This window comes from Acomys russatus, chromosome 32 (assembly GCF_903995435.1).
Source record: "Acomys russatus chromosome 32, mAcoRus1.1, whole genome shotgun sequence".
Classification (NCBI taxonomy): Eukaryota; Metazoa; Chordata; class Mammalia; order Rodentia; family Muridae; genus Acomys; species Acomys russatus.
Window position 1 is genome coordinate 36382934 of NC_067168.1, and position 16668 is coordinate 36399601.

General features: G+C 39.1%; 1 protein-coding gene across 1 annotated transcript in view; it reads left to right on the plus strand.

The window, feature by feature from the left end:
* Setd2 (SET domain containing 2, histone lysine methyltransferase) overlaps positions 1-16668 on the plus strand; it is a 98209-nt gene that overhangs the window by 24551 nt on the left and 56990 nt on the right. The window contains exons 4-9 of the mRNA XM_051140722.1: positions 858-989; positions 3849-3977; positions 7710-7833; positions 8333-8410; positions 11973-12070; positions 14760-14886. Of these exons, the coding sequence (XP_050996679.1) occupies positions 858-989; positions 3849-3977; positions 7710-7833; positions 8333-8410; positions 11973-12070; positions 14760-14886 (688 nt within the window). The remainder of the gene's footprint in view (positions 1-857; positions 990-3848; positions 3978-7709; positions 7834-8332; positions 8411-11972; positions 12071-14759; positions 14887-16668) is intronic.

The window sequence follows — 16668 nt, forward strand, 5'->3', positions numbered from 1 at the left end:
TTCTGATTACTGGTTTTGTTTTGTTTTGCTTTGCTTTTTCAAAACAGGCCTTCCTATATATCCCAGGGTGACCTAGAACTTAAGATTTCCTTGCCTTAATTTCCTGAGGGTGCTATGATTATAGGCATATGCCACTTTGGACTAATTCTCAAGCTTTAGCTAACTAGTCACCTCATCATTTGAAACTCACAGCCTTTGCTGTTTTCTCCTAATCTTGGTATGTTGAAATTGCTCAGTCTGGGATTTAGCTGACTTGAAGTAGGAAGTAAGGCTCGGGTTTTAAAATGACAAAACTTGAACTCTATCCTTCCCCTCCCTCCCCCTTTTCCCTCCCTCCCTCTCTCTCTCCTGGTTTCTTCTGGTGTTGTTGAAGAATTGAACCTAGAACCTATTTGTATGCTATTAGCTCAAACTTTGCTAACTGAGCTAGCTGTAGTCCTTTGTTTCCTGTAAACCCCTCCCCAACGCCCCCCCCCCAATACAGAGTCTGGCTGGGCAAGCACTTGTGGTTTAGACAGGCCTTGAACTTGTGCCCTTCCTGAGGCTCTTAAGTAGCTTGGATTACCACCATATGAGGCTTTTATCTAACAAACGCCAATGATTAGATGGGTATTATTTCCTCCTCTTTCTTTTCCTCTTTTTTTGGGCTGGAGGTGGGGGTCAGTGGGATGAGGATGAGGGTATAGTGTCTTGCCTTTACAGTCCAGGCTGGCTTTGAACTCAGTCTCTTTCCACCTAAGTATTGTCTTCCTTTTGAGCTATAGACTTAAGAAATAAATAAACGTGAAACTGAGATTCAGTACTTATTTGATTGAATATATTATCTTCAAGAGACTTACGTAAGTTTTACCCAATAGAAAGAAGAACAAATCCCATCGGGATATTAAGCGAATGCAGTGTGAGTGCACACCTCTTTCCAAGGATGAAAGAGCTCAAGGTGAAATAGCATGTGGAGAAGACTGCCTTAATCGACTCCTCATGATTGAATGGTAAGGAAAATAGTAAACTCTTCCAGTACGTGTCTTTAAATATGAAAAATAATTAATGAAGGATAAAATTTAAACCTTTTTCCTATATGTAAATGAATATTTATGAGCAATAAAATATTTAATGTTTAATAAAAAAGATTTCTACATTTCTCATTATATTATGACATCTGGCACATAAGTGCTCTATAAAACACTTCTATTGCTAATACTGATATTCTATTACCACTTTTCTCTTTCTTTTTCTTTCTGGCTTTTTTGAAGTAGGATCTTTATGTAGCTCTGGTTGTCCTGGAACTCACAATATAGACTAGGCTGGCTTCCAACACACAGAAATCTGAATTAAGGCTTGTACACCATACAGCCAGCCTCTGCTCCTACTGCTTTTAATTCAGTCCTCCTTTTACTTTTGTAATGCTTACTCCCTGAGAAGTAACTATGGTAATTTTAAACTTTGATGGTGAAATGAAACAGTAAATTGAAAACGTGAAAGGTGAAATATCAGCACTTATGAGGTAGAGCAAGGTGGATCTCAGTGAGTTTGAGACACCAGCCTGGTCTACAAACCAAGTTCTAGGATAGCTGGGAGGGCTACAAACAAAAACCCTGTCTCAAAAAACCAAAAACAAGGTAGAAAAAAAGGAGAAAAAAGAATCCCTTTGTAAGTTTCCCCAGAAAAAAGCATTAATGTGTACAACATAGGCATTTTCTTTATACATAGAAATAAAAACACACTCCATATCCTTTTGGATAATCAGACTTAATCAGAATTCCATATACAAACATGCCTATTTGTTTCTCCTACCTGCATTATGCTCTCTGTTCATAGTTGACTCATAGTAATTAATTTTCTATTAACATACTTGATTAGTATAATTTATAAAATGCCAACTATCTCTGTATTAAGAATGTTTCCCTTGTTGTTTGAGATGGTATAGCCTTGGCTGGTCTGGAACTTGCTACATAGACCAGCTGGGCCTAGAAGTCATAGAGATCTACCTGCCTCTCAGTGTTAGGATTGAAGTCTTGTATCACTATGCCTTGCTAAAAATGTTTAAATTTTTTTTTTTTTTTAGTCAATCTGATTAATTATTTTTTCTTATTTTTTATATGTATGGATGTTTTTGCCTGCATGTAAGTCTGTACACTAAAGTGCATGTATGGTACCTGTGGAAGCCAAAAGAGTGAGTCTGATGCCTTGAAACTCTTTTTAGCTGCCATATGTGTGCTGAGATTTGAACCCAAGTTCTTTGGAAGAACAGCTGGGCCATCTTTCCAGCCTGATTATTTTAATACGGAAAAGCTATTAGCCTAAACATGGTGGTGCACATTTTTTCTTAGCACTCAGAGGAAGAGGCAAGCAAACCTCTGAGTTTGAGGCCAGCCTGTTCTACATAGTTCCAGAACAGCCAAGGCTACATAGTGAGTAGATACCCTCTTTTTTGATGATGGCTTTGTAGCTCAGGCTGACCATCAATACTGTGTAGTCCAGGTTGGCTCCAAACTTTATGAGATCGCCTCTTCACAGTTCCTCAATTACAGGAATGAGCTACCACTCCACTCCAAGGTTCCTTATTTTTTTGTTCTTGTTTTTTTGAGATAGGGCTTCTCTGTGTATCCTTGGCTGTCCTGGGATTCACTCTGTAGACCAGGCTGGCCTTGAACACAAAGAGATCTGCCTGACCCTACATCCCCAAGTGCTGGGATTACAGACATTACTATGCCTGGCTCAAGGGGTTCCTTATTTTTATGTTAATAAGTTTTTTTCCCCCCCGAAGCAAAGTTGTGTTTTGGTTTTGTTCACTAGCCGCCCCCCCCCCCCCATTTCTCTATGTTATCTTGGCTGTCCTAGACGCTCTTTGTAGACCAGGCTGGCCTCAAACTCACAGCAATCCATCTGTTTCTGCCTCCTGAGTGCTGGCATTAAAGGCCTGTGCCACCACGCCCGGCTTTGAAGCAAAGTTTTGCTTTCATTTTTGTTACTGTTACAGTCTCACAAGAATAAAATACACATTTCTCAGGAAAATAAAACTCACTTTTATTTCTATTTTTAATTTTGTGTTTGTGTGTGTTTACATGTGCTTAGTTGTGCACATGTGTCTTTGCATCCAAAAGACCAAAGTAATGGTTTGAACAGAATGTAAGATGAAGTGCACTAAAACTAAGTTAACTTAAGCAAAAATAAAATTAATTTAAGTCAGATGTTGTTAGAAAATTAATAACTGGGTGGGCAAGTTGGCTCAGTGGGTAATGATCCTTACTGTGCAAGACTGATGACCTGGACCCCACATAATGGAAAAGAGAACTAACTCCTGTGAGTTGTACTCTAATTTCTGTGTGCATACAAAATAAATATAAAGAATATTAATAACTGTATGATTAAAAAACGTGTATGATAACATAAGAGTTTAATAAGGTCTGTTGGTATAGCTTTGATTAACAAATCAATAATTGTCAGTGTATTCCAAGATTATATACAGATGGGAATTGTATTCTAGACACTAGAAAGTGACAAGGCAGCCTTTCTCTTGATTATCAATTGGCTAGACTATATTGTAGATATACTCTCTCGGGAGCAATATGGACATTGAATTCTAAAGACTGCTCTTGTGATGTAAGTGATAATATTGGTCATTGGTTAGCCATACATAAACTATGTAATAAGGATGGGATATTTGAATGGGAGGGAGGGAAGAATGGGAGGATACAAGGGATGGGATAACCATTGAGATGTAACAAGAATAAATTAAAAAAATTTAAAAAAGATGGGATATTTGTTGTTATAACACATTCTAACCAAGATGCTGCAGTTCTCTATGGCATTTATTTAAAGAATTATCTTTTACTCATTTCTCATTTCAGTTCTTCTCGATGTCCAAATGGAGATTATTGTTCGAATAGACGGTTTCAGAGAAAACAGCATGCAGATGTAGAAGTTATACTTACAGAAAAGAAAGGTTGGGGCTTAAGAGCTGCCAAGGATCTTCCATCGTAAGTTTTGTTTGTATGACTTCATTTTTTGTGTTGTTGAATTTGGGTAGGCATTTTGTAGAAAAACGATTTATTCCATTGATGCTTAATAATGATCATTATGTAGAATGATTACTTGGTAATTGGTTTGTTAAATTGATTTTTAGAAAATTACAAAGACGTTTCATTGTTTTGTTTTGTTTGTTTGTTTTGTGACAGGGTTTCTCTGTGTGTAGCCTTGGCTGTCCTGGACTCACTGTGTAGACCAGGCTGGCCTCAAACTCAGAGAAATCCACCTGTTTCTGCCTCCCAAGTGCTGGGATTAAAGGCATATGCCACTATTCCTGGCCTTTGGAAATTTCTTTTACAATCTTTAAGTTATGATGAATGACTGTGAGGCCTTTCTTTCAGCTGCATCTTCAAGCCTAAATTGTTAGTCCCTGGTTATTGTTATATTCTTCAAGCTCTTTTTTCTTTTTGGTTTTTCGAGACAGGGTTTTTCTGTGTAGGCTTGGCTGTCCTAGACTTGCTTTGTAGACCAGGCATGCGCCACCACTGCCCAGTAAATTCTCACTATTAGACGACTTAGCAGTGAGTTAGATTCTGGTATTTAAGAACTTGCATCAATTAAAAGGGTGACTTGGCTGTAGTGTCATTAGAATAGACTGTTTAGTTTAATACAGCACATTTTAATTTGGAGTGGAGCTCTGACTTTGGGAAGATCACCTAATTGCTTTAAACTGTCATAAAACGTGTGTTGCATAGCTGGGTTCAAAGCTAGCCAGAGCACGTTTTTGAGACCTTATCTCAAAATGACAAGTAAAAAGCTGATTAATGCCAGACATGGTGGCACATGCCTTTAGTTTCAGCCCTTGGGAGGCAGAGGCAGGTGGATCTCTGAGTTTGAGGCCAGCCTGGTCTATAAAACTAGTCAGGGCAGCCAAGGCCTGTCTTGCAAAAAACAAAAGCAAAACCCCCAAAACAAAACAACCAGAAAATACCAAAAATCCCAAAACTGGTGGTGGCGCAGATGCACAAGCATACTGTAATAAAAATAATTTATCTATTACATATACAAGGTTCTGCCTATATGTATGCCTGCACACCAGAAGAGGGCACCAGATCTCATTATAGATGGTAATGAAGCACCATGTGGTTGCTGGGAATTGAACTCAGGTCCTCTGGAAGAGCAGACGCTGCTCTTAACTGTTGAGCCATCTCTCCAGTCCTCTCCACCTTTAATACCAGTAGGGCTTAAGGACAGCCAGGGCTACACAGAGAACCCTGTCTCCAAACAAACAAACCAAATAACAGCAACAACAAAAAAGCCACCAGACCTCTGGCTAGAGAAATGGCTGAGTGGTAAAGAGTACTTGCTCTTGCAGAGGACCACCGTTCAATTCCCAGCACCCTCATGGAGGCTCATACCATCTATAGCTCTGGTTTTAGGGATCTCATGTCAGCAAGCACCAGGCATGCATAGGCTATACAGACATATATGAATGCACAATGCTAGTTCCATAAAATAAACAAATTTTTTTGTATCTATAAAAAAGATATCAAATCTCTAATTGATGTAGAGCATTAATTATTCTTTCATTCCTTGGTCCAGGATTTATAATTTGCCAATTTTGAGCTCATCAGTGTTTTCTTTAATATCCCTTAGGTGTTAGATGTCCATAGTAATTATCGGTTATTGCCCCACCCCCACCCCCCACCCCCGAGATAGGGTCACTCTGTGTTAGCCTTTGTTGTTGTCCTGGACTCACTTTATAGACCAGGCTGGCCTCAAACTCACAGCGATCTGCCTGCCTCTGCCTCCTGAGTGCTGGGATTAAAGGTGTGTGCCACCACGCCTGATGACCCCCTCCCCCCTTTTAAAAAGATATTTATTTATTATGTGTACAGTGTTCTGCCTGCAGGCCAGAAGAGGGTATTAGATCACATTAAAGATGGTTGTGAGCCACCATGTGGATGTTGGGAATTGAACTCAGGACCTCTGAAAGAGCAGTCTGTTCTTTTTTGCGGGGGGTGGGGAGAGATGCCTTTGTTTTTTGTTTTTGTTTTTTTTTCCCAGACAGGGTTTTTCTGTGTAACCCTGGCTGTCCTGGACTCATTTGTAGACTAGACTGGCCTCGAACTCACAGAGATCACCTGCCTCTGCCTCCTGAGTGCTGTGATTAAAGGTGTGCGCCACCATGTCAGGCACGTTAGTGTTTAACCTCGGAGCCATCTTTCCAGCCCTTCTCTCTCATTCTTACAGAATATAGTTTTCTCAACTTTTATTTTATTTTTATTTTTATTCATTTTTGGTTTTTCGAGATAGGGTTTCTCCGTGTAGCCTTGGCTGTCGTGGACTCCCTTTGTAGACCAGGTTGGCCTTGAGCTCACAGCGATCTGCCTGCCTCTGCCTCCTGAGTGCTGGGATTAAAGGCGTGTGCCACCATGACCCGCCTCAATCTTTATTTTAAACATTTTCTAAATGGCCTGCAGTATTCTGTCAGTCTGAAAAGCATTCTGACATATTATAATGTAGGCTTGAAAGTTATGATTTCCAGTTGGCTGTAGAGTATATGTTATCTAAGTTGCTATTACTAAATGAAATCTCATTGGGGCTAGTTGTGAAATTCATTCGTTGTTCTTGCTCATAACAGAGTTAGGCAACTTGCTATTTGGTCTTTAGACCAGATCCAGGTCTGAAGGCATGGGTATTTACTGCTTTATATACTTTATATAGATAGTTTCTTCCTCTTCCCTTGCTTCTTTGTTTCTAGTGTGAAAGTTAACTCTATCTTGGGTTATTCTTGCATAAACAAAGGTTCTTCATTGCCATTTTGTACAGTTTTATGCAAATTCATATATATTCTAGGGAGTGAGACCAGCCAAGAAGCCAGAAACAGATTTGACTTTCATCATCATTAAAGAACTTTGAAAGTAGGGGCAACAGAAGGGCTACTGTATTTAAATTGCCTTGGGGGGGCGGCGTTTTCAGACAGGGTTTTTCTGTGTAGCCTTGGCTGTCTTAGACTCTCTTTGTAGACCAGGCTGGCCTTCAACTCACAGAGATCCACCTGCCTCTGCCTCCCGAGTGCTGGCATGAAAGGCATGTGCCACCATGCCTGGCTGCCTTTCTTTTTTACTAACAATTTTCAATATCATAGTTTCTTCAGAGCTCTTTCTCAGCTATGAGTCACTGATTTTTATATTTGTTAGCCATATTTAAACTCTGTGTGTGTGTGTGTGTGTGTGTGTGTGTGTGTGTGTATGTTGCTGAAGGGTGTAACTCAGGGCTTTGCATAATGCCAAGAATGTATTTTATCAGTGAGCTTCATTCTTAGCACATTTAATATCCAGATAGAGAATATGCATCTTGAAAATATCTATTGTGAGGTGGCGCACGCCTTTTTAATCCTAGCACTTGGGAGGCAGAGGCAGGTGGATCTCTGAATTTGAGGCCAGCCTGGTCTACCAGGACAGCCAGGGCTACATAGAGAAACTCTGTCTTGAAAAAAAAAGTTTCTTCAACTCAATGGTTTTTTTTAATATTTTAGAAAAGAGGTAGGTGATGCATGCCTGTTGCCTTGGTACTTAAGTGACTGAGGCAGGGGGAATCTCAGGTACAAGGCCTGTTTATCATACTTGATAAATATTCCATAATATCTAATAGTTTTGTCTGGACTTGTAAATTTTCAGTATAATTCCTAGGCTGGAAGCGCTTTTTAAAAAAATTATTTATTTATTATTGTTTTGTAGGAACACCTTTGTCCTGGAATACTGTGGAGAGGTACTTGATCATAAAGAATTTAAAGCTCGGGTGAAAGAATATGCCCGGAACAAGAACATCCACTACTATTTCATGGCCTTGAAAAATGATGAGGTGAGCAGCATTGATGTGAAATATATATAAAAACTGTTGCACTGGAGAAGGAGTGTGATAGGTTGATACACTGATTGATCTTTAAGTGACAAAAATTGGGGCCAGAAGAAATGAGCAAAATTAAACAGCCATCTGTGGTGACCCGTGCCTCTAATGTCTGCACCGGGGAGGTGGAGGTAGGAAGAGCAGGAGTTCAAGACCATCCTAATCTACATAGGGAATTTGAGGCCAGCTTGTGCTACAAAAGACTCTGTCTCAAAATAAAACAGAAAGGATAATGTTTATATGTAAATATAAGCATATGTGCTTTATATGACAACTTTAAAAATCATGAGCCGGGCGTGGTGGCACACACGCCTATTCTCTAGAATAGGGTAAGTATCAAAGGGATATATGTGGTTTTTTTACATTAATATTGCCTTAATGCTTTTCTTTTTTAAAGTGCATTGATATTTTAAGATCTTATTTTAAAAGTCTTAAATTTTCTTCTTTTCCCCAGATAATAGATGCCACTCAAAAAGGGAATTGTTCTCGTTTCATGAATCATAGCTGTGAGCCAAACTGTGAAACTCAAAAAGTAAGTTGATGTAAATATACTTAAATTTTGAAATATTTATTGAAGATTGCTGTTTTGACCGTTACTTTTGATTTCTACTTTACTTTCATTTTGGATTAAGTTTATATTTATAAAAATACAAAAATATAAGATTGCCAAAATAGTAGAAGCTATGTCCATATACCACCCCTCACCTAATTTACCCAAGTGTTTATTTAATATAAACCATAATTTTAATATAACCATAATTCAATGATAATATCCAAGGAAATTTTGATTAATCAAAAAAACTGTACTATAAGACGGGCGTGGCGGTGCACGCCTTTAATCCCATCACTCATGTGGGAACTCACTCTGAGTTCAAGGCCATCCTGGTCTACAAAACGAGTCCAGGATAGCCAGGACTACACAGAAACCCTGTCTCGAAAAACCAAAAAGAAAAAAAAAAAGCATTTTAATATTACAGTAAAGTAAGATTTATGTTGTGTGCATGCCTGTGTGTGTGCTCTCATGCATGTGCATATGTATTTAGAGGTCAGAGGAAAACTTCCATGGTTTGAGTCTTCCACTGTATAGGGGATTGAACTCAGGTGATTGCTTGCCACCAAATGCCTTTACCTGATGAGCCATCTTATTATCTTTTTAATAAATTTGTTTGTTTTTTCGAGACAGGCTTTCTCTGTGTAATAGCCCTGGCTATCCTAGAACTCTTTTTTTTTTTAAGACCAGCCAGGCTTCCAACTCACAGAGATCCACCTGCCTCTGCCTCCCAAGTACTGGGATTAAAGGCATGCGCCACCACGCCTGGCTTTAATAAAATTTTTATAGCTGTAATTTTCCTTGTCTAAAAATCCAACCCAGAAGTTTGTTACATTTGATAGTTTCCTCGCCTCTAATTTTCCTAGTTCTATTTAAAACATACCACATAAATCTTAAATCTGAATTTTCATCAGTTCCAGTGATTATTGTCATATTCAGATTCTTTTTTTGTAATTAAAATTTTTTAATATTAAAATTTGTTGCTGGGCAGTGGTGGTACACACCTTCATCCCCGCTCTTGGGAGGCAGAGGCAGGAAGATCTCTGAGTTTGAGACCAGCTTGGTCTCCAGAGTGAGTTCTTGGACAGTCAGGGCTACAAAGAGAAACTGTCTTGACAAAACAAACCAAACAAAACTATTATGTCTGTGTCTAAGTAAGTGTTTTGTTTGCATCTCTGTGTACGAGGTGTGTGCAGTGCTTGCAGAATCCAGAAGAAGGTGCAGGATTTACCTGAGCCTGGAGTTACAGATAGTTGTGAGCCAGTGCTCTTGACCAGCAAGCCATCCTTCCAGCCTTTCCTCCTCTCTCACTTGCCTTTTTCTTTCTTCTTCTTCCTTTCCCGTTCTCCCCTAACTCCCTTTCTTTTGAGACAGCGTCTCATTATATACAATCTTGGCTCATCTGGTACTTGCCCTGTAGACCAATTAGCCTCAAACTTGCCTGCCTCTACCTCCTGAGTGCTGGGATTAAAGGCACGTATCACCAGGCTTGACTCTTATTTTAAGGAGATTTATATTCATTTATGTGCAGTGTGAATATCTGAATATATGCCAGAAGAGAAACATTGGATGTCGTAGAGCACTGAGCCATCTCTCTGGCCTCATATATTCAGATTTACCAAGACTCCAGGTGCAAATTTGACTGTTCTGCAATATTTTTATGACATAAGTAGTCAAAATAGAGAGGGATTAGGTTAAAGACTTGGAGCGATAGATAACTAAGCAGCTTTTGTTCTTCCAGAGGTCCCAGGGTCAATTCCCAGTACCACATGGTGGTTCACAATGTAACTATCTCCAGGTGATCTGATGCCTTTGTCTGTCTGACCTCCATGGGCACTTGGCATGCATGTGGTGTATATATTACATGTAGGCAAAACACATACACAGAAAAAAAAAGTCAATCCTTAAAACATAAAAAGAAATTACGAGTAAGCTATGGTTGAGAGGAGGAAGAAAGCTTAATAGAGAAAACTGCTTGCTGTAGAAGCCTGATGACCTAACTTTGGATACCTGGACTCGACAATTTAAAAAGTCAATGGTGGCATGTAGCTGTGAGTTTAAGGCCAGCCTAGTCTACAAAGTGAGTACAGGACAGCCAAGGCTATACAAAAAAAAATCCTTGTCTCAAAAGCAAAACAAAAACAAAGTTGCATGTGTAGCAGGCATCTGAAATCCTAGTGGTTCTGTCTTTTAAAATCTGCATGCCAGAAGAGGGCACCAGATCTCATTATAGATGGTTGTGAGCCACCTTGCTGGGAATTGAACTTGGGACCTTTGGTAGAACAGACAGTGCTCTTAACTTCTGAGCTGTCTCTCCAGCCCTCACTAGTGTTTCTATAGCAAGGTGGGAAGTGGAGACAGGGGAGTGATCTGAAAACTTGTGGGCTAGTTAGTATGTTGCTGAGTGTTAGAAATGAGATCCTGCTTCAAAACAAAGTGAAAGGTAGATTGGAGATATGGCTCAGCAGTTTAAGAGCACATTCAGTTTGTTTTTGTTTTTGTTTTTTTCTTCTAGTTGGCTTTGTAGACCAGGCTGACCTGCAACTCACAGAAATGTGCCTGTCTCTGTTTCAGAGGGCTAGGATTAAAGGCGTGGGCCACCACTGCTGGGCTATCAGGTTTGATTATTATAGAAGGACCTGGGTTTGTTGCTGGGAATTGGGCTCAGGTTATGATACTTAGTGACACCAAGAATCTGTTTTGCTGGGGGTTTTTTGGTTTTGAGATAAAATTAGCTTTATACATATTGTGTGTGTGTGTGTGTGTATATATATATATATATATATATATATATATATGTATGTATGTATACTAATCCATATATATGAATATACATATACACATATATGTATGTATATAAATTAAAAGCAGCAGGGTTTTGTTTGTTTTTTTCTGTTTGCTGTGCTAGAGACTGAATACAGGGCCTTGTGTTATCTAGACAAGTGCTTTACATTTAGCTACACTCTCCAGTTCAGTAGCAGTTTGTTTTATTATAGGCAGGTTACAGATATTGAATCTGATAGTCTATTAAATAAGAATTGCATATTGGTTAGTTTATTCAAGAAAAATCAACTTCTTTTTGGTTTTGGTTTTTCAAGACAGGGTCTCTCTGTGTATCTTCGGCTGTCCTGGACTTGCTTTGTAGACCAGGCTGGCCTTGAATTCACAGCGATCCACCTGCCTCTGCCTTCCAAGTATTGGGATTAAAGGTGTGTGCCACCACGCCTGGCTTCAACATATTTGTTTTGAGAAAATCTCACATAAAGATTTATATGTGGGGGCTGGAGAGGTGACTGACTGCCCTTCCAGAGGTCCTGAGTTCAATTCTCAGCCACCACATGGTGGCCATCACAACCACCTGTAATGAGATCTGGTGCCTTCTTGTGGTGGGCAGGTACACATGCGGGCAGAATACTGTATAAATAATAAATCTTTGAAAAAAAGATTTATATGTTGTATTCAGTCAGATAATAATGGTCTTTAAACAGATACATGCACAAACATTAGTCGGTTATTAACGTCTATTCTTTTAAAAACATTTCAGTGGACTGTGAATGGACAACTGAGGGTTGGTTTTTTTACCACCAAACTAGTTCCTTCAGGCTCTGAGTTAACGTTTGACTATCAGTTCCAAAGATATGGGTAAGTAATGGTTTTGCTATATTTTGCTGTTTCTGACATGGAAAATAGATGTTCAGATACAGAGATAAATTCTCATGTGAATTATTTAGAAGTTGCGTATACTGTATTACATATATAAATTACTAGTTACATATACAGTTATCTATAGTATACCGTCATAATTTTGTTTTTCCTATTATGCGATATTTATTTCTGGCCACTAAGGGATTTACAGTATACTTACTATGTAATATTCCTCCGAAGTCAATATAATAAAACTTTACTAAAGGATTGGGGATGTAGTTCAGTCAGTAGCATGTGTGAGGCCCTGGTTTCGATTCCCAGAACTAAATAAAGAATGCCTGGAATCCAATCACGTGGGACAGTGGTTCTCAACCTTCCTAAAGCTGAGGCCCTTTAATATAGTTCATGTCATGGTAAGCCCTAAACATAAAATTATTTTTGTTGCTACTTCATAACGAATTTTGCTACTATTATGATTCATAATGAAAATATTTGATATGCAGATTGTCTTAGGTGACCTCTGTAAAAGAGTAGTTCTACCCAAAGTGGCCCTCACCCACAGGTTGAGAATCACTGATGTAGGAGGTGGAGGCAGTAGAATCAGAACTCAAGGCTACCCTTGCCTATGTATCAGGTTGAGGACAGCCTGGCTTTTCTCAAAACAAACAAACAAACAAACAAAAAACCAAAACTAATTCATTATAGAAATGTCAGTGTTGAATGTATATGTGTGAAAAGAATAATACTTTTGTTTATTGTTTATCAACTCTTGGCTAATATTGTTTGACTTATACCATATTGTACTCTGATAAATATCTTTCGGAGGTTGGAGAAATAACGCAGCGGTTAAGAGCACTGACTGCTTGCTTTTCCAGAGGACTTGGTTTTAATTTCCAGCACTGACATGGCAGCTCACAACTGTTTGTAACTACAATTCTAAGGGATCCAACACCCTCACAAAGACATACATGCAGGCAAACCACAAATGCACAGCAATAAAGATAAATAATTCTAGAGTGTTGGGTGTGGTAGTGTGCTCTTTTGATTCCATCAATTGGGAGATAGAGGCAGATGGATCTCTGTGAGTTCAAGGCTAGCCTGGGTCTGCAGAGTAAATGCCAAGACAGCCAGAGTTCTATAGTGGGACTGTTATTTTAGCAGGGCAGATTGGTATATGCTTGTTCTCCTCACATTAAAAAACTGAAAGGATAAAAAATAAATAGAATAAAATTAAAGGGTGGAAATTTCAAGTAAGCTGTAAAACTTTGAAAGCTTCCCTCCTTTCCAGATTATACCTTTGTGAGTTGATAGTTTTTAATGCTTATATTAAAAGGCATACGAATTTAAATTTCCAGGATGTTTTAATATTTTTTAATGCTATTATAGGATAAGATTTAATTTTCTTACTTTGTCCAGTGTGTTTAACCAGTGCTACTTTTCTTGGTAGTGATGCTGTCTGTTTCAAGTATTCCTTCACATATCTCATATTTCAGAACTTAGTGATTCTTCCAGTTCTGAGACTGATTATCTCATTATAAACCAGAACAAATGCCAAGAAATATCCCTGTTCTGACTACCTGCTTTTCTTTTTCCTTCCTTCCTCCCTCCCTTCCTCCCTCCTTTTCTTTCTTGTTTTTTTCTTTCTATTTGTTGTTGTTTGTTTTTGAGACAGGTAAGTATACACCAGGTTCTATGTAGAATTCTTGCCTTTTCCCTCCCTGTGTTTATGTTATCCTTTCTGAGGGCAAAGAAACTGGACATGTTTATAAATCCTTGGTCTGTTCATGAAACGGCTTATTTTTTGTCTCTAATTGGTTGCAGAGATGGTTTACCTGGGGCTGTAGACTTCAGTCAGTTCTTTCCCACCTCTTCCTTTGCCTCCATGACTTCATTTAATAAGCTATTAGTATGTTTGTTGTTATAGGAGCTCATCCTATGTTATGTTTAAATCAAATATTTCTTTTTGAGTGTCATGATATACTTTGTTTTTATAATAACATATCTTATATTTTGGTGTACCAGTTATACATAAATAATAGTTTTCTAAACTGTGTTAGCAATTTTATTTCTAGTACAAATATATTATACATACATGCATACATATATATAGAGGGGGGAGGGAGCGAGCACGCACTTATTTTCATGCTTCAATAAATAGTTTTATAAAACTGAGAAATTATTCTTTAAGTAATTGGCCTATTTTATCTAACAGGTGATAAAAGATTAGAAAAATGATGGAGCCAGTCCTGGTGGTGCAGGACTGTAGTAAAGCTGCACGGGAAACTGAGGCAGGAGACCTGCAGGTTCAGAGCTAGTCTGGCCAACCTGTTGAAATGGCTCAAAAATAGAAAGTAGAAAAGAGGCTGGAAATAAACTTATTAGTAGAACTCTTATTCAACTTGTGGAACCAGTGGATTGTTTATGTATGTCTGTATGTCTGTGTGTCGTCCCCCCCCCCCCCCCCACCTCTGTCTCCCTTCTCTCTGTCTCACACACACAGATTGAGGAAAGGGACTGTTGGTGAAACAGGCATTAATATGTTTTATAAGCAATTCTATTAGAAGCAGGTTTGTAAGAGTCTTACTTTTATATTTCCTATAGGCTGGAATGTATGATTCTTAACATGTTGTCACTTGTACATGCTTTACTTTCGAATAGCTAAGTTCATTCCCATGTTCCCTAACAGCAAAGAAGCTCAGAAGTGCTTCTGTGGGTCAGCTAACTGCCGGGGTTACTTGGGAGGAGAGAACAGAGTCAGCATCAGAGCAGCAGGAGGGAAGATGAAAAAGGAGCGCTCTCGAAAGAAGGACTCAGTAAGTGAGCTGCTGCCTGTTTCCTCAAATTTCATGATAAAAAGTTTTAAGAAAATAGCTTTTCTGATGATTTTAAAAGGAAAATCCAAGGACTGGAGAGATGGCTCAGAGGTTAAGAGCACTGACTGCTCTTCCAGAGGTCCTGAGTTCAGTTCCCAGCAACATGGTGGCTCACAACCATCTACAGTGAGATCTGGTGCCTCTTCTGGCCTGCAGGAGTACATGCAGGCAAGACACTGTATACATAATAATAAATAAATAAATCTTTAAAAAAAAAAAAAAGGTAAAATTCAGGTTTGGATGAGATACTGGAAAAGAGGAATGGTTGGCTGTTTTTATTTTATTTCAATAGAGATTATACCAGAGTACCAGGAACTTCTAAATTATGCTTAAAGTTTTTGGCTCATACTTTTTCTGAGCTTTTTGTTGTTCAGGGCAGTGTGTGTGCATCTGTGAGCAGTTCTGACAAGTGTGAAGGTTAAAGGACAGGCTGCAGGAGTCTGTCGCCTATTGACAAGTAGGTCCCAGGGATCTGACCAGGGTCATCAGGCTAGGCAGCAAGCACCTTTAACTGCTGAGCCGTGAAACCTGCCTTGTATGTATTTCATTGAGTAAACTTAACTAGTTTATTTAACTGTGTTACACAGTGGGATTCAGGTTGTTTATTTGAATTTTGCTATTATGAATGTGACTTACTGAGCATGTATATATATATATATATATATATATATATATTTTTTTTTTTTTCCTGAGCATGCTTTGGGTTTTCTATTTCATATCTTCTTTTTTTTTTAGTTTTCTGTCGAGACAGGGTTCTCTGTGTAACAGTCCTTGCTGTCCTATACTCACTTTTGTAGACCAGGCTGACTTGGAACTGGCAGTGATCTGCAGTGCTGGGGGTAAAGGCACATGCCACCACATTGGCTTCATATCTTCATTTTATATGGTTTACTTTTTAACTCCCTTAAGGACAGCTTTTCAGGTTTTGTTTTGCTTTGCTTTGCTTTGTTTTTCAAGACAGGGTTTCTCTGTGTAACAGGCCTGGCTATCCTAGACTCACTTTGTAAACTAGGCTGACCTCGAAATCACAGATCACTTGCCTCTGTCTCCCAAGTGCTGGGATTAAAGGCGTGTGCCACCATGCCCTGCGCTAAGGACAGCTTTTTCTAAAAAAAAATATTTTTGTGTATATAAGTGTTTTGCTTGCTTGTGTGTCTGTGAACTGCATGTGTATCTGGTGCCTGTGAAGGGCAGAAGAGGTCGTTAGACCACCTGAAGTTAGGAGTTTCATACTGTTGTGAACCACCATGTGGGTCCAGGGAACCAAACCTATGTCTTCTGGAACATCAGCCAGAGCTTTTAACTGCTTAACTGCTGAGCCGTCTCTCTAACCCTAAAGGACAGTCTTTAAACTTTACATTCATTGTAAGGTGTTCCATCTTAGCATCTAGAAGTATGTATGCTTGAACTACGTGCTTTCTCTTCCTGCTTCCCGCCTTGTCCGTCTTTTTTGTTTTGTTTATGAGATTTTCCTCTCACTCTCCTTTTGTGTGTGTGCCTGTGCCTGGGCTGGGGGGTGGTTTAGGGTGAGGGACAGGGTGTAGGGGTGTGCCCTAGGAAGTCTGATGACAATTTGCAGGCATTTTTTTCTCTCTCCTTCCACCGTGTGAGATATAACTCAGTTTGTTAGCTATGGAGGTGCCGTTACACACGGAATCATGTTTCTGACCTGGTAATTCTTGTGTAGCCTGGGCAGGCCTCAACTCTTGGACATCTCTTGCC